Raw genomic sequence first — 21,384 nt, 5'->3', positions numbered from 1 at the left:
CAGGCTTCTTGTGGGTTTTTTTTTGTTTTTGTGCTTTTATTTTTTGTCTTTAATATTGTTCAGGGTTTTTCGCTGTGCTTAGTGGGAGGGAAAAGTGTGTTTATCCAATCCTTCTTAAAGTGAAGTCATAGCTATTTTTTTAAATGAGGTGGAGGCCTATGTATTGATACAGAAACATCTCCAATGTGTATTATTATATGAAAACGGCAAGTTGCAGAATCGTGTGTGTGCTGACTCCACTTCTGTTCACAAAGAGCTGTGTTCGTGTGCGTGTGTGTAAACCGTTCCCAGAGGTTGTCTCTGGGGAGCAGAACTGGGGAGGTTGTGCCACAGGATTAAGGAGGCCTCTTACCTTCTGCTCCACGCTTACGGAGCACGCAACTTTAAACGTGTGTCAGTTTAAGATTTACTGGTTAAATGTATGTGTTTGTTTCCATTTGTATAGAAACAGATAGGACAAGGGGCTACCAAACTAGGGGGGAAAGATGGGGGGAGGGATTTTTCATTTTTTTGTTTATCATTTCTATGCCATTTGAACTTTTTACAACAATCTACATGTTACTTTTATGTTTTAAAAATAGTATGAATTCATAATAGCTTTATTTCCAATGATGATTTGAAAAATACATTTAAATAACACGAGTCATTAAAGTCAAAAGACCTTAACGACATCAGTTAATCGTTCTCATTTTTATGTAGAAAAATGTATTTTCTATGGTTCATAGTTAAGAAAGAGACTTTATTTACTGAGATGGTAACCCCATGGAGGTATCAACAACCTTCATTCTCGTTTACCAATGAGGCATAAATAAAATGTCTGTGAATGCGTCTGTGCTAAAAAATGTTCCACTACTGCCTCTACTGTTTCACAATGTCCATAACATGGATCCATCATGGTATGTTTTTCTCTTGTAGAACTTATGAACTCTTCTTGAATGGAGGTACCCCTTATGAAAAAGGTGTTGAAGTGGACCCTTCGCTATCCAGAAGAGGTACCACTCTTCTGCGTTGCTTTCTTTCCTTTCCTTAAAGGTTAAACAAGCAGAAGATGCATCGGAGAAGATACCTATAGTCTAATAAGCATAACACTTCTCACCTGAATTCACATTTTTTAAAATATGTCGTTTGATATTAAAATCTTAGTCATTTTTATCTAAGTGCTTATTTTCTTGGTAGCATATTTGAGACTCTAACGTAGGAAATTAGGATGCGCGAGGACCCTGTATTGGTTCCTCTTCACTGAACACGGGGCCACAGAATTAATAGAATAGGCCAATTCAGTGATTGCCTATTGCTAGGTCAAAGGGTGTAGACTTTTGAAATTGTGGTGTACATGCCAGGTTGCCCTCCAAAAGTACTGAGCATCTTTTAATGTGTTCATTGACCAGGCACTGTGCTAGGTAAAGGGAAAATGGAGAGTAAGGCAGATAGGGCCCTTGCCTCTTGGAGCTCAGAGCCTGATGGGTTTGAAACTCCCCTCTTGCTCCTCAGACATCCCCCTCCTTGCTTCGTGATTTAGGACACACAGCACTGCTGCCGCCCCAGCAATGCCAGTCCCACCTTCTTGGAACAGGAAGGAGCTGGGATCTGGGATGCAGCTGGTTCTACTTGGAGTCAGACGTGCTTTTTAAACTCCCGTTTTCTTTGTCATCTGGCAGCAGTGATGCTGTCACGGTATCCGATGTAGTGGCAGCTCCAGGGGTGGGCCGGTTGGGTACGTTCTGAAGGTCCTTAGGGCACGTCATACTTCATCAGTCCATTTAGGGAGTGTGGGCGACTCCTGCCTCTCATACAATTCAGCCCCACTGGTGCTGAAAAATACTTTGTCTTATTTTTATATATAAAAAATTATATAAAATACTCTATTTTATTATATTCACTGCCTAAGCACTTAAACTTTTGAGATGTATTTTTTACTTTTTTAAAGCACATGGTAGTGTTTTCCATCAGATGATGACAGTGAGAAGGCAGCCTCAGCTTCTAGTAAAACTGAGATCTTTGAACAGAAGATCAAGGAGCATGCTAAGGTTGGTACCTGCTCTTACCTGTCTGGTGAACTTGGGCCCATTCAGCGTTTGTGGACCATCTCTGCTTCTGGCTTCTCCACATGCTTGGTCACCTTTTGTTAGTTATTTTTTTTCCTTACTAATTCTTCTGCCAAGGATCAGTAGGGAAATGGAATAATAATACATTTCAGATGAACTTATTCTTCTGTTTACCAGTTAGCACAAATGATAGATGCAGTCAGAAATAGTATAGAAACTTTTGAGTCAACGGGACTTACCATCCACAGTCCTACCCTTAGGGAACTTGGGGGAACTTTTTTTAATGTCAAGTTTGTTGAGGTATAATTTACACGCAGTTAAATTTGCCCTTTTTATTTTAAGTTCTTTGCATTTTGACAAGTATATACAGTCATACAACTACCACACAGTCAAGATACAGAATATTTCCATCACTATAAACAGTGAACTGATGCCCCTTTGTAATCAGCTCTCCAGGTCTGGTCTCGGGCAACCGCTCCTCTGTTTTCTTTCCCAACAGTTTTGCCTTTTCCAGAATGTCCTACAAAGGGACTCACACAATACATAGCCTTTTGAGTCTGGCTTCTTTCATCTAGCGTAACGCAGTTGAGATACACCCATGCTGTTGCATGTGCTAGTGGTTTTTTCCTTTTTGTTCTATCTAGTATTCCATTTGGTGGATATACCATAATGTGTTTATTTATTCACTAGTTGATAGATACTTGGGTTGTTTCTGGGTTTGGGCAATTATGAATAAAACCGCTCCATATATTTCCGTAAGAGTTATTTTGCGTATGTGGGCACGTCTTCCTTTCTCATGGGTATAAATACCTAGGAGAGGGGATACTGGATCATCTGGTGTTTGTTTAACTTTATAAGAAACTGCCAAACTGTTTTCCAATATGACTAGGCCATTTTATACTCTCTCCAGCAACATATGAGAGTTCCAATTACTCCATATTCTTGACAACATTTGATATGATCAATTTTTTTCTGTTTTGCCCATTTTCTTTATTTTTGGCTACATTGGGTCTTCGTTGCTGCGCACGGGCTTTCTCCAGTTGCGGCGAGCAGGGGCTACTCTTCGTTGCGGTGCGCGGGCTTCTCATTGCGGTGGCTTCTCTTGTTGCGGAGCACGGGCTCTAGGCGCGCGGGCTTCAGCAGTTGTAGCACTTGGGCTCAGTAGTTGTGGCACACGGGCTTCAGTAGTTGTGGCACATGGGCTCAGTAGTTGTGGCTCACGGGCTTAGTTGCTTCACGGCATGTGGGATCTTCCCGGATCAGGGATCAAACCTGTGTCCCCTACATCGGCAGGCAGATTCTTAACCACTGCGCCGCCAGGGAAGTCCTTGCCCATTTTAATAAATGATTAGTGGTAGCTGTTGGTGGCTTTAATTTGCATTTTCTTCAGGGAGGTTTTGCACTGGTAGAATCCCAGGTCGATCCATTTCTAACTCAGTAACCTCTTGGACAAGTCACTTACCATCTTTCTCAGGGTCTCAAGGTCTACGTCTTTAAAATGGACATCATAATAATATTAACCCCATCAAGCTCTGAAGAGGTTTAAGGAAAAGAAAATATATAAAACACTTAGTATTTACAGTACATGACACACAGTAACACACAATAAGTACCAGCTATAATTATTACTATCATTATTATCATATGTCTAGATAAATGTAAATATAATGGCAGGTGGCTGGCACTGTCATCAAATTTGTTCAGATGAGGATGTGCTATGTAGCTGGTAAGATCAGGGGGATTCAGAATAAGCTCTGAAGGTTTGGAAGAGGTGCCATTTGATGATGTGGCGACGTGGAGGGCACACGGTGGACAGAAGGGGCGGAGGGGAAGAGCGTGGCTCGGGAACAGAGGCTGATGCAGTTGACCGGCCCCACCGTGACCTGCTCTCTCTGCTCGCGGATTATCAGGAAGCAGGGAACCTTGGCCCACCTCTGTGAATGGTTGCTTTTCTCATTCTAGATCATGCTCCCAGTTCAAATATCCCTTGTTCTTATCTCTAGTACCGAAATGTGTATTATAATTATAGTGTTAACAGTTAAATCTTTCAGTAACCATTAATTATGCGTTCATGGGCGGTATTCATTCTCTTGGCCTTTTTTTTTTCCTGGACGTTCATAGAGCCTATAAATTCCCTTTTTTTGGCCAATCTTTCCTTGGACAGTTTTTGTTTTTCAAGATTAAAAAAAGAAGCACAGTAGCGGTCTTTGTAGAAGAAAAGCTAGAATCCTGTTTGGCCTCATCCTTCCTACTTCTTCAGCCTCCCGCTACCCCTCTTGTTGATAAGCTTTCGAGAGTCCGAAGCACTCCCAAGCGTGTCTGTCAAGTACAGCTCTTAATAGTGTTTCTTTGGCCCCAGATATCAGTTTGCAGATACGCTTTACAATCTAGAGATCAAATCTGACTTGGGTGTGCGGCGGTCAGATGGGCGGGCCCATTCTCCCAAAGCAATGAATGTTCTTCTGTATGCTGGGTTCTCAAAGAAGGGTCCCAGGTCCCCTGACCTCAGGAACTGAGCCCTTGTTGGTTACAGCATACAGTAGGCACCCGACAAATGTTTGTGAAATAATTTCCAAGTAGAGCTCTTCCCGCTGGTGTAAAAGTGGTCGGGAGCTCTGCTCTGCCTTCTGTGGTCCCTGGCCTCTCCCACATCGTCCTGGTGGACGCTTCTGTCTCCTCCCAGAGCCCCGAGAGAGACCTGAGCACCGTCTTGAAATTGCTGCTCCATTTGCCTGATTCAGAAATGCGCTCTGCTCTCCTGGTAGTGTCAAGCGTGGGCCGCAGGGCCCGCCGGCCTCAGGCAGGCTCTCCCAGAGGCGGGCCGTGGGCACGGTGAAGCCAGAGGCCTTGGGCCCTACTGCCGGGCCATGGGCTGGGGTGCGAGGGCTGTGCTGTGGGTCCAGGATGAGAGGCTGGGATCAGGCCTGTGCACCCTGGAGGTGGAGCCTGAGGCGGGGCTGACCCTTCCCAGTCTCCTGTCCCTGACCTGCCACCTGCAGTGAGTGGGGAAAGAAGGCAGCTGATGCTACCAACAGCCCTCCTCCTTCCCTCCTCCAAAGCCCGTCCCGCCTCTGTCCCCACGCTCCCTTGCTTAAGAACTTCATCTTTTGGGATTTCCCTGGCAGTCCAGTGGTTAAGACTCCATGCTTCAACTGCAGGGGGCGCGAGTTCGATCCCTGGTTGGGGAACTAGGATCCTACGTGCCGCAAAAGAAAAAACGAAACAAACAAACAAACAAAAACCTTCATCTTTGTTTAGCCAGATTTCTCTGCTCGAAGGAGAAAAGACAGGGGCTCTTTTTGTTATGCCAAGGGACCTACAAAAATGCGGGCAGGGCCAAGGGTGGGAAGCCCAGTTATAATCTGCATTAGTGCCCAGTTTGCCCAGTATCCTTGCTGGTCGGCTTCATCCTGCCCTCTCACCAGCCAGCAGTCTTCCGTGTGTGTCTCCTTTGGCTGTCAGGAGCCCTGTGAAAATCCGATGAATCAACGTGGACTCGTCTCCTTGACCAAAGAAACAGCACCAGAATCCTGTCCCTGGGTCTCCTTTTATGGAGACAACTCGGATCATGTTGACCCTCAGCTGAGATGGAAGAGGGAGCAAATAGATCCTCCTGTTTCACCAAGACTTGCCTTTCTGATTTTGGAGCTGTTTTTTGACGGGGTTTAACTTGGTGTGATTTGGCCAAATGCATGCTTTTAAGCCTCTGATGAGGGAAAGCCCTGAATTTAGACCCAGACTCCCAGAGCACGGGTTCTGAATACCGAGAAATACCGGTCTGTGGCAGTAGGCTACATGCCTGTATATAAATTTGCTATAAATTTGTTTATTTTCCTTTGTCTTTTTGATGTATGCCATCTTTTTTTCTCTTTTACTTCCATTGTATTATTGCTAAAAATAAATGAAGTAATAGTGTTGCTTGCCAGGGGCCCAGTATCATGTTTATTGCCCTTCTGTTGGTCAGTCTGTGAGGTCAGAAAGAAGTATATCTTTACTTCTTCAGCTCAGAGCTTCCTGGTCACCTTGGATTTGGGAAAATCAAAGGATTTCCCTAAAGGAAGCTCTGATAAAGAGCCGGCAGCGTTGCTTCGTGTTATGGGGAGGTGCCAGAAGGAAAGGAGTGCCTGCACTGTGGGCGCTGAAGGCCTCTGCTGCAGGCTGGCCGCAATGCCTGCCAGACAGAGCAGGCTGGTCTGGGAGAGAAAAGGAGGAGAGAATGGAAGGAAGGTTCCACCCCTTCCCCTCGTAAAATTAATGTCTGTTTTTCCGCATGAGACATGAGTTTGGGCTTGCTGCTGAAACACTGCCCACGTGAGCCATAGACCAGAGGGCGGGGCGTAGAACAACCCTTGGGAATCACAGCATCAACACCGAGAAGGCATGTGGTGGCATCAAGGCAGCTTAAACGTTCCCCCTGCAGCCAACCTGAAATCTAGGTCAGGTATATACAAGATCAGAATTTTAGCAGGGTTGGAAAAAGATGACTTCTGGCTCTGTGTATGAAATGCTCTATATGAATATAAGTGTGGTAAGAGAATCTATCTTGTGTTTTGGGGCATTTCTAGAAATGCAAGGGTTAGGGAGTGGTCAAGGATACGTATCTAAATTCCGTGAAACTAGTCATAGGGACCCATTACTCCTGCACCATCCCCCGGGGTCACGTTCATTCTGTTCTCTTTCAGCAGGCGGGAAGCCTGGATGTTACCTCTGTGATTGATTTTCCCTTCTAAAATTCTCATCCTAGAAGTTAGAATGAAGGATTGTTTTCTGAAGTTAAAGTCTCTTTTAACTTTAGGTGGTTTCCCTTAGCCCAAACACATCTTCCTCTTGATAGAGGACATTGTTTGCAAGGTTTTCAAGATTTCCTATACGGTCATTCTTCATGCTTAGTGACGGAGTTCATGTATTTCTAAAAATAACACAGAAAATGTGTGTTTAGAATGATTCAAGACATTTTCTTGAGTATCTGCTAAGGTTAACTCTGGTGCTCAATATTCCCAGTATTTAGTGTGTACCAGGTGTCAGGTTTTAAAGCACTCACTTGTTGTATTTCCAGATTATATTTTGAAATCTCAATATTGAAATTTTATTTCTGTTTTTTTATTCCCAAGTATTTTCTTTCTTTCAATGCTATTAGATATGCTATTAAAGGAAATTAACGTTTTAATTTCCTTTTCAAATTGTTCATTGTTAGTATATAGAAATATGACTGATTTGTGTATGTTGATTTTATATCCTGCAACTTTGCTGCATTTGTTTATTAGTTCTAACAGTTTTGTGTGTGTGTGTGTGTGTGTGTAATCTTTAGGGTCTTCTACATATGAAATCATGTTGTGTGTGAACAGAGATAATTTTACTTCTTTTTTTTCTAACTTAGATGCTTTTTATTCATTTTTCTTGCCTGACTGCTCTGGCTAGGGCTTCCAGTAATATGTTGAATAAAAGTGGTGAAAACGAGCATCCTTGTCTTGATCTTGATCTTGATCTTGATCTTGGAGGGAAAGCCTCCAGTCTTTCTCCATTGAGTATGAGGTTAGCTATGGGATTTTCACATGTGGCCATTATTATGTTGAGATAGTTTCCTTCTATTCCTAGTTTGTTGGGTGTTTTTATTATGAAAATATGTTGCATTTTGTCAAATGCTTTCAGCATCAGCTAAGAAAATCACCTGGTTTTTTTTTCCTTGATTCTGTTAATCTAGTGTATTACATCAATTGATTTTCTTATTTTGAACCATCCTCGCCTTCTAGGAATAAATCCTACTTGGTCATAGTGTATAAAACTTAATGTGCTGTTGAATTATGTTTGCTAGTATTTTGTTGAGGATTTTTTGCATCAGTATTCATCAGGGATATTGGTCAGTAGTTTTTTTGTTGTGTCTTTGTCTGACTTTGGTATCAGGATAATGCTGGCTTCACAGAATGAGTTTGGAAGTATTCCTTTCATTTCAGTTTTTCAGAAGAGTTTGAGACGGATTGGTATTAATTCTTCTTTAAATGTTTGGTAGAATTCACCAGTGAAGCCATCTGGTCCTGGGGTTTTCTTTGTTGGGAGGTTTTTGATTACTATTCAATCTCCTTTCTAGTTATAAGTCTGTTCAGATTTTGTATTTTTTCATTATTTAGTCTTGGTAGGTTGTGTGTTTCTAGGAGTATGTCTGTTTTATCTAGATTATCTAATTTGTTGGCATACAGTTATTCATAGTACTCTTTTATAATCCTTTGTAATTTTTGTAAAATCAGTAATAATGTCTCCTTTCATTTCTGATTTTAGTAACTTGAGTCTTCTCTCTTTTTTTCTTAGTCAATCTAGCTAAAGGTTTGTCAGTTTTATTTGTCTTTTCAAAGAACCAGCTCTGCTTTCATTTATTTTTTTCTGTTGTTTTCTATTCTCTATTTTGTTCATTTCTACTCTAATCTTTATTATTTCCTTTCTTCTGCTACCTTTGGGTTTCATTTGTTTTTCTTTTCAAGTTCCTTAAGGTGTAAAGTTAGGTTGGTGATTTGAAATCTTTCTTCTTTTTTAATGTAAGTATTTGTAGCTATAAATTTTCCCTCTTAACACTGCTGTCACTGCATCCCATAAGTTTTGCTGTGTTGTATTTTCATTTTATTTGTCTCAAGATATTTTCTGATTTCCCGTGTGACTTCTTCTTTGAGCCATTGGTTGCTTAAAAATATGTTGTTTGATATCCACATATTTGTGAATTTTCCAGTTTTCCTTCTGCTATTGATTCCTAGTTTCATTCCACTGTGATCAGAAAATATACTTCGGAAAAAAGAAAATATACTTTGTATAATTTGTCTTTTAAATTGTTAAGACTTGTTTTGTGGCCTAATATATGACCACATATGTTAGGAGAATGTCCTGGAGAATGTCCCATGTGCACTTGAGAAAAATGCATATTCTGCTGTTGGGCAGAGTGTTCCATATATGTCGGTCAGTTACAGTTGGTCTGCAGTGTTGTTCAAGTTCTCTTTCCTTATTGATCTTCTGTCTGGTTGTTCTGTCCCTTATTGAAAGTGGGGTAATGAAGTCCCCTACTATGATTGTAGATCTATTTCTCTCTTCACTTTTGTCACTGTTTACTTCATATATTTAGGAGCTCTGACGTTTGTTGTATATGTTTATAATTGTTATATCTTCAATTGACCCTTTTATATGATGAATTGACCCTTTTATCATTATATAATATCTTTCATTGTAGCAGCTTTTTGGCTTAAGGTCTATGTTGTCTGATGTTAGTATAGCTATCCCTGCTCTCTTTTGTTTACTATTTGCATGGAATATCTTTAACTATCCTTTCATTTTCAGCCTATGAATGTCCTTAGATCATTTTAAAAACACCGTAGGTTGGATCGTAGGGGATTGTTTAATGAATACTTTTTTTTCTTCTTCTTTAATAGTCTACTGCCAGAAACATTAATTGGAAGTATGTGCTCCGTTCATCTGTTGATATTTTATCGCCAGATTCTTGGAGACGTGCTGCTGAAAGACAGGATGAGCATGCACAGTGCTGGTGAGAAGTCTTCGCAGTTTCCTTACATACAGCAGTGCATCACGCTTTGAGTAAATGTAACCTCTGCCAGCCTTTATCTTCTGCTTCTGAAGGTGACATTTGGAATAAAATATTTAGAATAGCATCAGTGTCAGTCACTTACTTCAGGTGCAAAGCATTGTGCTCAGTGTGCATCCTGTGTGAGCTCCGTACGTGTTCCGTTCTTTACAATATACGCTTTTTACCATTCAGATTCTGAGGACTTGAGATCCTAAATTTCAGATGTAATCATATTTTCCCTTAATGTCTTTAATAATGTTTTTACTACATGTTTGATATGTATTATCATCTTTTTGGAAAGAGACCAAAATTACCCAAAATAACTGGTTCTTAATGCAAGAAGTTTAAAAATCAGTAAAATTAGTGAATCCAGGTAAGAGGTGTTCAGGGGTTCTGTTTTTATTCTTGCAACTTTTTTGTCAGCTAGAAACTTTTTCCAAGTAAAATGTTAAAAAGTAATTTTAAAAAATCAGTGAGCTGTCACACATGATTGAACTTGCACAGAGATATGCATGTGTTGTAAGAATTACCTCCAAAGAAAGTTTAATTTTATTGGATATTCTTTATTGAGTGCCTAGTATATGCCAGGCATTGTGCCAGGACCCAGTGATGAATGAGACAGGCACCATCATCTCTACTCTCGTAGAGCAACAGACTTCAAACACAAAATTATATCAATAATCCTTTTCAACCTCAAGTGTTCTGAAGGGAAATACACAACAAGAGCGCACCCTAGGAAGACCTGAATTCATAGGATGAGGGAAGGCTTCCCTGGGCAAGGAATATTTAAGACAAGACCTGAGAGAGGGGTTAGACATACAGGGGAGATGGGTGGGGGCGGATCCTTTCTGGATAGAGGGACCAGCATGTCTGAAGACCCAAGGCAAGAAAACCTGAGTGCACCGGAGGGATTGAAATTGCAGGCAGGCCAGTGTGGCTGGACTAGAGTGAGGGAGAGAGAGCCCCATGACGACTCGGCTCTCGTGGACAAGTGGAGTTCACGGTTAGACACGAGTCCCCTCCCAGGGACACACCACCTGGATAGGTAGATAGAAATGGAACTACCTAGAGTCAGAGAAGCACCAGCATTTCTCAAGGAATAATTGTAATTCTAAAGGAAGGACAGTTTAAGGCTTCTAGTCATCACTTGCCTCTGAATTTGTTTCAATGGCTCTAGAAAAACTTCACGAACGACCTGACTCCTTAGAGAGGATAAGGCTTATTCGTTTTCCTATAGGTAGGGAGAAGGCTACTCAGAATTGTTGGCTTCATTTGAACCTGCGCATCAGAATAAACTTAGTAAGACCTAGAGAGAGGATTTTTCTCTACTGAGGACACAAGATTATAGAAGTCATTGCCCTTGCCGTTTCTGAAGTGTCCTTCCTGGTGGGCCTCTTTGCACAGCCTTCCACGTGCCATTATTTTTTTTTTAATTTTTATTTATTATTTATTTATTATGTTTATTTTTGGCTGTGTTGGGTCTTCGTTTCTGTGCGAGGGCTTTCTCCAGCTGCGGCGAGCGGGGGCCACCCTTCATCGCGGTGCGCGGGCCTCTCGCTATTGCGGCCTCTCCTGTTGCGGAGCAGAGGCTCCAGACGCTCAGGCTCAGCAGTTGTGGCTCACGGGCCCAGCCGCTCCGCGGCATGTGGGATCCTCCCAGACCAGGGCTCGAACCCGTGTCCCCGGCATTGGCAGGCAGACTCTCAACCACTGCGCCACCAGGGAAGCCCCCACGTGCCATTATTGATTGTGAAATATCAATATTCTCCTGCTCAGTATTTAGGCACGTGGTCAGATTCCCCAACTCCTGATTCCTTCCGATGTCATCCACGACCATCTCTTGGCCCCAGGCTGGGCAGGAGCTGCCTGCCCTCCACCTCCTTTCCCTTGGTGCCTCCTGGTTCCCACTCAGCCTCCTGAGAGTGTGGGTGCCTCCTAATTGGAAGATTTCTCTTACCACACCACACTTCAGTCATGAGGAGGAAAGAGAGGTTGAAAAAAAACATAGAAAGAACAAAATGTTCTAGTCTTATTCTGTTCAGAGCCACTTTACTCCCACCTAAAAGCTTTATCTACTTGGTACCAGACTCATTTCAGACTTCCCCGGGGTGTGGATATAGGGGCAGATGGAGGCTGAGGGGGCAGCTTCCAGCCCTCCGAGAGGTTAAAGTGGGTAGAATGTGTTATCAACAAATCATGTGGCACAGTAATTTCAATCTGAACGAATGTTTTTATGTCTGTTGCTATAAAATACATTGGCTGAAGTTTACATAAAATCCTTTTTATTCTTTTGTATTTCAGATTTAATTAGTAATCCAGTGCTGGCCACCTTCCCCAAGCTCTTGGAGCAGCCTGACATAATGGATGCACTCAGGGTGGGTAGTATGCATCATGATGGAAACCTGGCGGGTTCTAAAAGCGGTTAGACATACTGCATAATGAGTTCTGACACCGACTCTAGGTCTTTGTGGGGTTTGTTTCTTCCCTATTTGGATGATGTCTCCCGATCCCTGTCTATTGTCTAGCTAACTTGATCTCATCTGTCCTTTCTTACTATAGATGTTACTTCCCCAGGGCTGCCTTCCCTGACCCAATAAGGAGATGGAGTGCCTGCCGTATACCCCAATGCAGTCTCCTCCCTATTGTTTGTTCCTTGACTTAAGATGGCCACCGATTGTGTCCTAAGAGCAAAAATCCAAAATGGTTTGTTAGATAAATTGACTGAGTTTTCAGGGGAGAATCAGGGCACTCATATCATTTTTATTTTAATTTGAAGTATGTTATCTGTGTATGAAAAAGCAGCTGGATATTAGGTTGAACCATATGAAATCTCTTAATTTTTAGCCATTTATTGGCCTTCAAAAGCGGCAGTTTCATAAAGTTCAACTTAAATATCAGAATCGACAAATAGTAGACCTGTGAGGCAAATACTCAGATAACATAAGTGCCGTAGGGGATGTGTAACCCAGGTCCTTGCAGATGTAAAGAAGGCAGCATATGAGGATCAGGAGCCCGTTTCATGGAAGAGGTCCTCCGTGAGATGCACCTCATAAAAACCTGGGGGCCACGTCGGGCTTCGACGTGCCGAGACGGGAGAAGAAGACATCACAGGTGGGAGAATCAGCATGAGCGAACATTTTGAGGCAGGAAGGAATAGGGCGTGTTCTTGAGGAGAGCAGATGACCCAGTCTGGCGTGTCGGATGTCGTCTGTAGACGGTCAGGGTCGATCTGAGTCTCCTCCTGTGGGTGAAGAGTGTGGTAGGCGGTGGGCAATCCATGAAGGGTTTTGCTTTAGGAACCCCGGACAGCACAGAGACGTGGAGAAGCACATGCGCAGGAGGGAGGGGAGCTGTGCTGGGAGGTGAGTCCTCTCGATAAGGAGGGAGGTCATACGGCCCGGTGGAGTTGGAAGGAGGAAGCATCATCTATGGAGGTTTTTATTAGACTTTGCAACTGATTTCACGTGCTGGTTTGGCTGGGGAGGGGGTGTCAACAGTAATGGTGAGGTTTTAGAAAAAGATGTAAGAAAATGTTCTTGGCATTTGCTTTTCTGTAATTTCAGACAAGCAAATTTCATCTGGCACTATAGTTAGATAATGCAGAATTTCTCTTTCTTCCCCTACAAAGCATTAGTATATTAATATTTACTCGTTATACAAAAGGTACATACGTTGATTCATTCAACAAATATTTCACGAGAGCCCACTATGGCTAAGGCACCATGCTGGGCCCTGGAAGGTCTTTGATGCATACTTCTGTGGGGTTAATTGAACTCTGGGTTTTTTATTTCTTTAAAGAAGCTTTGGTGAAACTTTGTGCACAGGTTGGAAATAGTTACTTGCAAAGCTGTACTTCATTCTATCTCTCCCTGACCATTGTCCTCATCTTGGCGAACAGAATTGTCGAGGAGTATGGTATTTGGCAGAATTTTCTATGTTCATGACTGTCTTACCTTAAAAGCTTAATGGTATTTTATCGTTTAGGTGCTGCGTTGGTGCAGTTTGCATGGATGTGTTAGCATTGCACTGATTCTGTTCTTAAATTAGTTTTGACTTGTAAGAATCATGGGCTTCTGAGGAATCGTTCACTGATACATCCCGCCTAGTCAGTCTGGTTCTGGGTCATTAGCACTTGATGCCTAATTAGAGATTCACTCCTTACATGTGCAGGATCTGTACAGCGTTTGTAATCCTGTCCGTAAGTTTAATTACAGAGTGAAGTTGCAGAGGTGTGGCAAAGACTTGTGAATACTCGGATTAACATAGTATTTCTATTTGCTTTTTAGAGTTCCTGGGCTGAGAAAGAGAGTACATTAAAAAGGTCAGACAAGGTAAGGTGATTGTGCACCCTGAGCTTCACATGTTCTGTGCTCAGTGTCTGCTGCACATCCTAATCATGCCTCTTTTTTAGCTGAAGTAACCGTGGTCCTAATCCCTCTTGACAGTTAAACGGTGTTATTACGGTTGCAAAGACACCTTCCAAGAAGGGTATGGGTGATGGATTCCAAGTGTAAAAAGAAACACTTGATCGAGACAGTCATTTCAGATCACTGAGTTTATTGAACTGAGAGGAAGTTTCTAAGCCAAAGTGTCCCAGTTGGCTATCAGATTTCTCTCATTTAAAAAAAAAAAAAAAATTCCCCTAGCTCTCAAAGTCCGTATCAAGTAAGGAGAGGGAAGAAGAAAATCGGCATAAGCTGTAGCACACATTGAAAGCACGCATGGCTATGCTTACATGGCCGGAGAGCGTGGTCATTACCAAACAGAACTTGCAGTGATCAGTGAGTAGTGGCTTGACTGCTCTAGTCTGGGATTGACAAACTTTTCTGGTAAAGGGCCAGAGAGTAAATATTTTTGGCTTTGCTGGCCACATGTGCTCTGTCTCAAATACCCGGCTCTGCCACAGTAACGCAAGGCAGCTTCAGGCAATGTGTAAACACCTGGGCAGGGCTGTTTTCTGTAAAACTATTTCTAAAAAGAGATGGCAGTGGGCTGCATTGGGCCCATGGTCCATGGTTTTCGGACTTCTAATCTGAACTTTTCATTATCCTCAAGGAATCATGGGAGAACAAACAAAGACACTAAAAACTGAAAAAAAAAAAGTGTATATATTATATCCTTATTTGAGTTTTTGTTTGACTAAAACTGGCAGGTTTAATGCCCTTCTAGCTCGGCAGTGGATAGGTGCTGGGCCTCGGGCCTGTAGAAGCTGCCTCTCCACACGGTAGCCTGCGGGGGCTACATCGCAGTGTAGACCGCCACCCCGGCTGTGATTCCCACCCCAGCTGCCGGGGCCGGGCCGCCTGCCCGCGTGGATATTGCCCAGCTCTTGTTATGGGGAGGCGGGGTTGACAACACATCCTTACTGCTCGGGGCTCCTTTCTCCGGATTTCACGCAGAGCCCTTGCTACCCTTCCCCTGTATCACCTTGACCTCATTCGGCAGTACAGCTGACTTCACGTTGTGTCTTAGTTCCATTTACCTGGGACCGCACCCTTGTCCCCGGAATTAGATTCTGCCACCCCAGTCCGCTTGATGGAATGTCCGAGACACTCCGTGGCGCTCCGGGGGCACCCTGGCCTCAAGGAGCCCCTTGCAGACCCTCAGAGAGAGCCACTTGTCTCTCTCCGCGGTGACTCCTGTTGTGTCCACGTCCTGACTGAGCAGCCGGTTCAGAGCCGACTACCTGCCCGACACTGATGGTACCTCCATCCCACCCCCTAGACAGCTTCTAGTTAACAGAGTTCATACGATGTAGCACTTGAGGAGGAATGACCTGGGTCCACTCACAGCCACTGGTGGTGCCGGTGTTTTCCCAGAGAGACCAGGAGCTCCTGAAGGCCGTGTTCCTCCTGGTTTACCACGACTGCGCGCTCCCCCTCCTCCACTCCGCGCTCCTGCCCCCGTTCAGGTGGGCGGAGGAGGAGACCGAGGCCGCCCGATGGAAGGTCATCGCCGACTTCCTCAAGCAAAACCGAGAAAACGAGGGCGCCCTCCAGGCTCTGCTGTCGCCAGCGGGGCTCCATGAACCTTTCGACATTTCAGAGCAGACCTATGACTTCTTGGGTGAAATAAGAAAGAACGCAGCCTGACAGCGGTGCCCCTTGACCTTCCACTTCCCGCTGAATCTGATGGACCCTCCATGACAACCTGCATCGCGTGAGAAAACCAGAAGTAACTGTCCCATCATAACTTAAGCTTTATTCCTTTTTGTTGAGGCCACATTCTATAAGAAATATTTATCTGATCATTTGAATATGTGTTAATAGAATGAAGTAAATTTTTATAAGGAATACTATTATATCTAAATTTAAAGAGAATTTTTTGTCAAAAACCAACTAACAAATTTTTGTTTTGTTTTTCTTTTTCTTTTTTATTGAGTATAGTTGATTTACCATATTATGAAAGTTTCAGGTGTACAATATAGTGATTAACAATTTTTAAAGATTATACTCCATTTAAAGTTATTAATACTGGCTATATTCCCTGTGCTGTACAATATATCCTTGTAGCTTATTTATTTTATACTTAATAGTTGTGCCTCTTAATCCCCTACCCCTATCTTGCCTCTCCCCACTGGTAACCACTAGTTTGTTCTCTATATCTGTGAGTCTGTTTCTTTTTTTTTATTGAAGTATAGTTGATTTACAGTGTTGTGTTAATTTCTTCTGTACAGCAAAATGACTCAGTTATACATATATATACACTCTTTTTTATATTCTTTTCCATTATGGCTTATCATAGGATATTGGATATAGTTCCCTATGCTATGCAGTAGGACCTTGTTGTCCGTCCATTCTGTATGTAATACCAAGTAACAAATTTAAGTTAACTGTATCTATAGATTTGTATGAAAGCAAGATTTTATCAAAAGCTAAATTTATGACTATTCAAGAAAGTGAAAATATAATCCACAGAATAGGAGAAGATATTTGCAAATGATATATCTGTTAAGAGTCTAGGACCCAGAATATATTAAATATATGATTTTTGCTAATAAACTTTATGTGAAATGTAGGGGAAATCAGAGTAATCTATTTGAGAGAGTTGTGTTATTAATCACTGAATTCAGTCTAATATTTGAATGTGGTTGATTCTAATTAGATATAAAAACAGAATCTAGTTTTACCTTTTCAAGTCCATATAATTGGTGCTCTTAAAAAGAAAATAAAACAAAACAAAAAAACACCTCCAGGCTTTGGGGACTAAGTTAACCCACCCCTGTGTCAAAGAACAAAGATTTTGTTGCATTTCAAATAAGCCTGTGACTGCCAGTAAATTGTCCCAAGCCCTCACCGTTAATGATAACAGTACAGCTGGCATTTGTTGAGTGCCTGCTGCGTATGTTCTCATTTACTAGGTTAGCGCTCACAGCTACTATAGGAGGCCAGCACTGGTTTTTTCCTGTATTACTACTGCTGAAGAAACAGGCCAGGCAGATTCGATAATTTTTCTGAAGTCAGAGCTGGTAAGTGGCACAGCTAATGTACCTCGTAGAGACACCATGTATAATCTACAACCTAAGACAGTCCCCTCATCAGTGCAAACATTTAAGAATTGCATGTGAAAATAAAACATGAGAAGGCTATTGGAAGGAAAAGACGATCAAATTAGAGTTTAACCTAAATTATCAGAGTACCAGCCGAGGAATTTTTTTGACAGCGTGCTGCCTTAAAGGAGGCATTTACTTTTTTTTTTTTTAAAGTTACTTTTGATTCTATTTGGTTTTGTTTTGTCTTTTAAATTTTATTTATTTATTTATTTACTTATGGCTGTGTTGGGTCTTCGTTTCTGTGCGAGGGCTTTCTCCAGTTGCGGCGAGTGGGGGCCACTCTTCATCGCGGTGCGCGGGCCTCTCACTGTCGCGGCCTCTCTTGTTGTGGAGCACAGGCTCCAGACGCGCAGGCTCAGTAGTTGTGGCTCACGGGCCTAGTTGCTCCGCGGCATGTGGGGTCTTCCCAGACCAGGGCTCGAACCCGTGTCCCCTGCATTGGCAGGCAGATTCTCAACCACTGCGCCACCGGGGAAGCCCGGCATTTACTTTTAGAGATCCATTGTATTATGAAACTCCTGGGCTACATCTTAGTCAGCTTCCGCTAAACCCTTAACCGAAACTCAACTTGGGCCTTCATCTGAGAACTTAACATGGTATGAAAGGGCTCCCAGCCACAAATGTCATGAGAGAACATGGCCTTGGAGAAGAGATTTCACTATGTCTCCACCGCCCCCCCCAGACCCCACCCCATGCCCTCAGTGACGTGTGGGAAGCCATCATGACGAGCTGCCTGTCCCCTTCCCAAGAGGGTGCCTCTCTCCCTCTGGGACCATGGCCCTCCACGGCTCCTGCTACAGGAGAGGGGTTCCCGCCTGTGTAAATGGAGGCGGTGCGCGTGTGTACAGAGATTTCCTCACTCTGTCAGAGTTGTGTCCTCTTAGGTCCCTGCTGTCTCGTTTGAGAGAACATGAGACCATGTCGCTCCCCACTGCGAAGGTCTTTAATTCCTAGCTGCCACCTTTTACTTTTTCTAATCATTTAGCTTATTCTTAGCATCAAGCCTGAGGTGGGGCACTCTGAGCGAAAGAAAATATTGCTGGTGAATTCCTTTCAATGAATGTACGGTGTGGAGCGAGGGAGCTTTCCTTAGAAGTTGTTTTCACAGACTGTCTTCTGTGTTCATTTGAAATGTGTCGTGCTTGACGAAGGCGGCCAACTTCAGGGTTTCTGACACAGAAGCCAAACACGGAGACAGGAGAGAAAACAGTTTCAGTCATGCTCGGGCCCAAAAGGAAGGCGCGGAGGCAGCTGGGCCGCGCGGAGCAGGCTGGGCCGCAGGGGTGAGTGCGGCTCCGCCGTCCAGAGGCTGAAGTTCCCTCCTCGGTCAGTGGAGGCCTTTTTTTTAAAAAAACAATGAAACCTCTCTGGCTTTTTAATGCCACCTTTTAGCTTCCAAAACAGGAAGAGGTTGTCACGGAGCCAGAAACATCCTGGAAATGAGTCCTTGGGGGTCCCCGTGTCAAGGAGCAAGACTTGACAACGCACCGACTTAACTGTGAACTGCAGCAAGAGGGCAAGTACGGGGTGCCTCCCTGTGAGGGGGGGTGGTCCCCACATCACGGGTCGGGGCAGGGGAACCTTCCCTGGCGGTCCAGTGGTTAAGACTTCACCTTCCAGTGGAGGGGGTGCGGGTTCGATCCCTGCTCGGGGAGCCAAGATCCCACATGCCTCCCGGCCAAAAAACCAAAGCATAAAACAGAAGCAATATTGTAACAAATTCAATAGAGACTTTAAAAATGGTCCACATCAAAAAAAAAAAAAAAAAGGAACCATTGTGGAGGACGGGGGGATTGGCCCGCTCCCTCCACCTCCAGCCTCATACACTGGATTGAACATCACATCCATCAGGTCTGCTGGAGGTGGAAAATGTTGCAATTCCCTGGCCTGGGGGCCCGGTCCGGATGGCAAGGGCCGGGGGGTGTGTACTACAGAGCAGGTACCGCCTCAGTCGCCAGTAGTTTTATGGTCTAAGATTGAGGCCAGAACAACTCACAAGGGAGTGGTTGAAATGCATGATACCACATACAAACGGAGCAGGTTTGACTTGCCAACCCAGTAGCATCTAGGAAACCCGCAGGGACCAGGGAGGGCGCTGGAAGTGTCATCTGCCAGCCCAGGGCTTTGTCAGTTTACAGTGTTACAGGACATCCTTTGCTGTGGACTTGCTCACTTCCTCTGGTGTGAAGCATTCCAAGTTGGGAGGTTTTCTCTGGGCGTGGAGGTGACCAGAGCTGGCTGTAACCTAGCTGCTTTGTGTTCTGCTTCCTCAAAACAGAGAATCTGAGACAGAACCCTACTGACTCAAGGCACCATACATCTGAGGTTTATAATCGCCCATTCGTTTGTTCATTCATTCATTCATTCATTACGTATTTGCTGAGCACCTACTATGCTCCAGGCACAGCATTCGGCTTGGAGGACCCGGTGGAGCAGCCCTGATGAGATCCCTGTCCTGACTTACAATGCACGATGTGGACGTAATCACACATGAGAACCATGAAGAAGGGCACAGACTGCTGGAAGGGCCTCTCGCTGTGTCTTTCCGTTGTTGCTGTGATATTTAAATTCCAGCCGTCCCATGTCTATGGGGTTAAGAGCCCTGCAGGGGGCACCGAGTAAGCGATCAGCACAGGTGGTCCTTCTTACCGCGCTCTCTCTCCCCAGACACCGCCATCCCACGTTGGGGACCAGCTGGCTTCCACTCAGTTTTTGGAAGTGGATGAATCCCTCACTCTCTGAACTCCCACCATTCACTGTCTGAAACTCAGGAATATGTGGATTTAAGAACATGTGGATCCCTCAAGAGCCAGACTTGCTAGCGGAAATTCTGATATTTGAAGGCAGTAATCGAGTAATCACATAGATTTGGACGGGGAGGGATGGGAGGAGTGATAAATGAATGGTGAGTGAAGGGCTGGGCCATGATGGGTAGGAAAACGGAGGCCTCGGAATTTATGTCTCAGTGACTGACACTGAATGAGGGCATGCAGGCGTGCGGGCAGAGTATAAAATGGAAATCAGAAATCACGGATGGAAAACAGCTTGAACTCGGGACTTTGGTAATATGGCCATTGGGTAGTCCATTTCTCATGCTCTGGAGACAGACTGGACCTTAACCTGCTCATTTGTATTTGACTTTGCCAACAAAGATTAACCTTGACGAACTTTGCCCTTTCAAAGAGGCCACTTGGGGAGATAACAAAAAAGGCTCCAGGCTTTCTGAGCCATTCTCCAGGGAGGTCTCTCTGGATAACCCAATCATTATCCCATGAGCCCGTCCTTTTTCCTGCCAGCTGTCCTTTGACCCTGAAGCATTCTGTGCCTGCCCAGACCCCAAGGACACTGGGAACCAGACTCAGTTCTTCCTGATGGCCACAAACAGCATTACCCGCAGCCTCCTCCCAAGCCTGGTCCTGTGGGTGTGTGCATTCTAACTCCCCCATTCGGGAGTCAGATTGATTTGTAGAGATAGTAGCTGCAACCCAGCTGTGTCTGAATGAGCAGGCCAGAGCCAGTGAGACATGAGTGTCCCTGCAGAGTGAAGGGGGAGGGCTGGGCTCCTCCTTCTACAGGGGGAAGCAAGTGCATGGACATCTGGTGCATTTGCTGTCCAATATCCATAGATTTCTGGTAGCTTCACCCCCCTTCTCCTTCTGGAGGAGCCCCCCCCCCCACTACACCACACCCTTTCATCCCTTTCATCACAGCTCCAGGAAGGGCTATGATTGGCTTAAGAAGATCAGGATATGCCACTCCCCTGGTCACAGTGATTGGATTAAGAATGGGCCAATAGAGAGCAAACCCCAGAAGATTTACTCCAGAGCCCTCTCCTTCCCTGCCCAGTGTAGCAGGAGATGTGAGATCTGGAGCCACTGTGTATTGCAGCGATTTTACTACTGGGAAGTGAAAGCCTAGAGCTGTGTGTACATGGGGTTAGCACTGAGTGAGGTTAAGAATAAAGCCAACGGTAGTGACAGCAACAGGCAAGCAGGGCTGACAAACAGGGGATCTTAGGTCCTTGGTAGCATTGTTTGAGTCCCTGGATCAAGCCTGACCTGAAGCCAACATTCCTCCAACTTCTCACTTACCTGAGGTAATAAATTCCCTTGGTTGTTAGAGCCAGTTGGGGTGGGTTCTTCTAACACGTGCAGTGGGAAGAATGGATACACTGTCCCTTCCCCAAGCATCTCTGGCTTTCTCCTGGCCTGCCTCTTATCTGTCAGGCA

At 44.2% G+C, this 21,384-nt stretch overlaps 1 protein-coding gene across 6 annotated transcripts in view; it reads left to right on the top strand.

The window, feature by feature from the left end:
- Positions 1–21,384, top strand: part of NPHP1 (nephrocystin 1) — a 101,459-nt gene that overhangs the window by 44,802 nt on the left and 35,273 nt on the right. For 2 of the 6 annotated variants that reach the window (XM_007197368.2, XM_007197367.2), the window contains exons 15-20: positions 916–992; positions 1,928–2,027; positions 9,452–9,564; positions 11,905–11,978; positions 13,890–13,934; positions 15,423–16,731. In XM_007197368.2, the coding sequence (XP_007197430.2) occupies positions 916–992; positions 1,928–2,027; positions 9,452–9,564; positions 11,905–11,978; positions 13,890–13,934; positions 15,423–15,695 (682 nt within the window). In that variant the 3' untranslated portion in view covers positions 15,696–16,731. Of the gene's footprint in view, positions 1–915; positions 993–1,927; positions 2,028–9,451; positions 9,565–11,904; positions 11,979–12,899; positions 12,966–13,889; positions 13,935–15,075; positions 16,732–21,384 lie in introns of those variants that run through there. The other 4 variants (XM_028162656.2, XM_057558419.1, XM_028162655.2 and 1 more) reach the window with 4 other exon arrangements.

Source organism: Balaenoptera acutorostrata, chromosome 12 (assembly GCF_949987535.1).
Source record: "Balaenoptera acutorostrata chromosome 12, mBalAcu1.1, whole genome shotgun sequence".
Taxonomy (NCBI): domain Eukaryota; kingdom Metazoa; phylum Chordata; class Mammalia; order Artiodactyla; family Balaenopteridae; genus Balaenoptera; species Balaenoptera acutorostrata.
The sequence above is the reverse complement of the archived record's forward strand: the minus strand, read 5'-3'. Positions and strand labels throughout refer to the sequence as shown.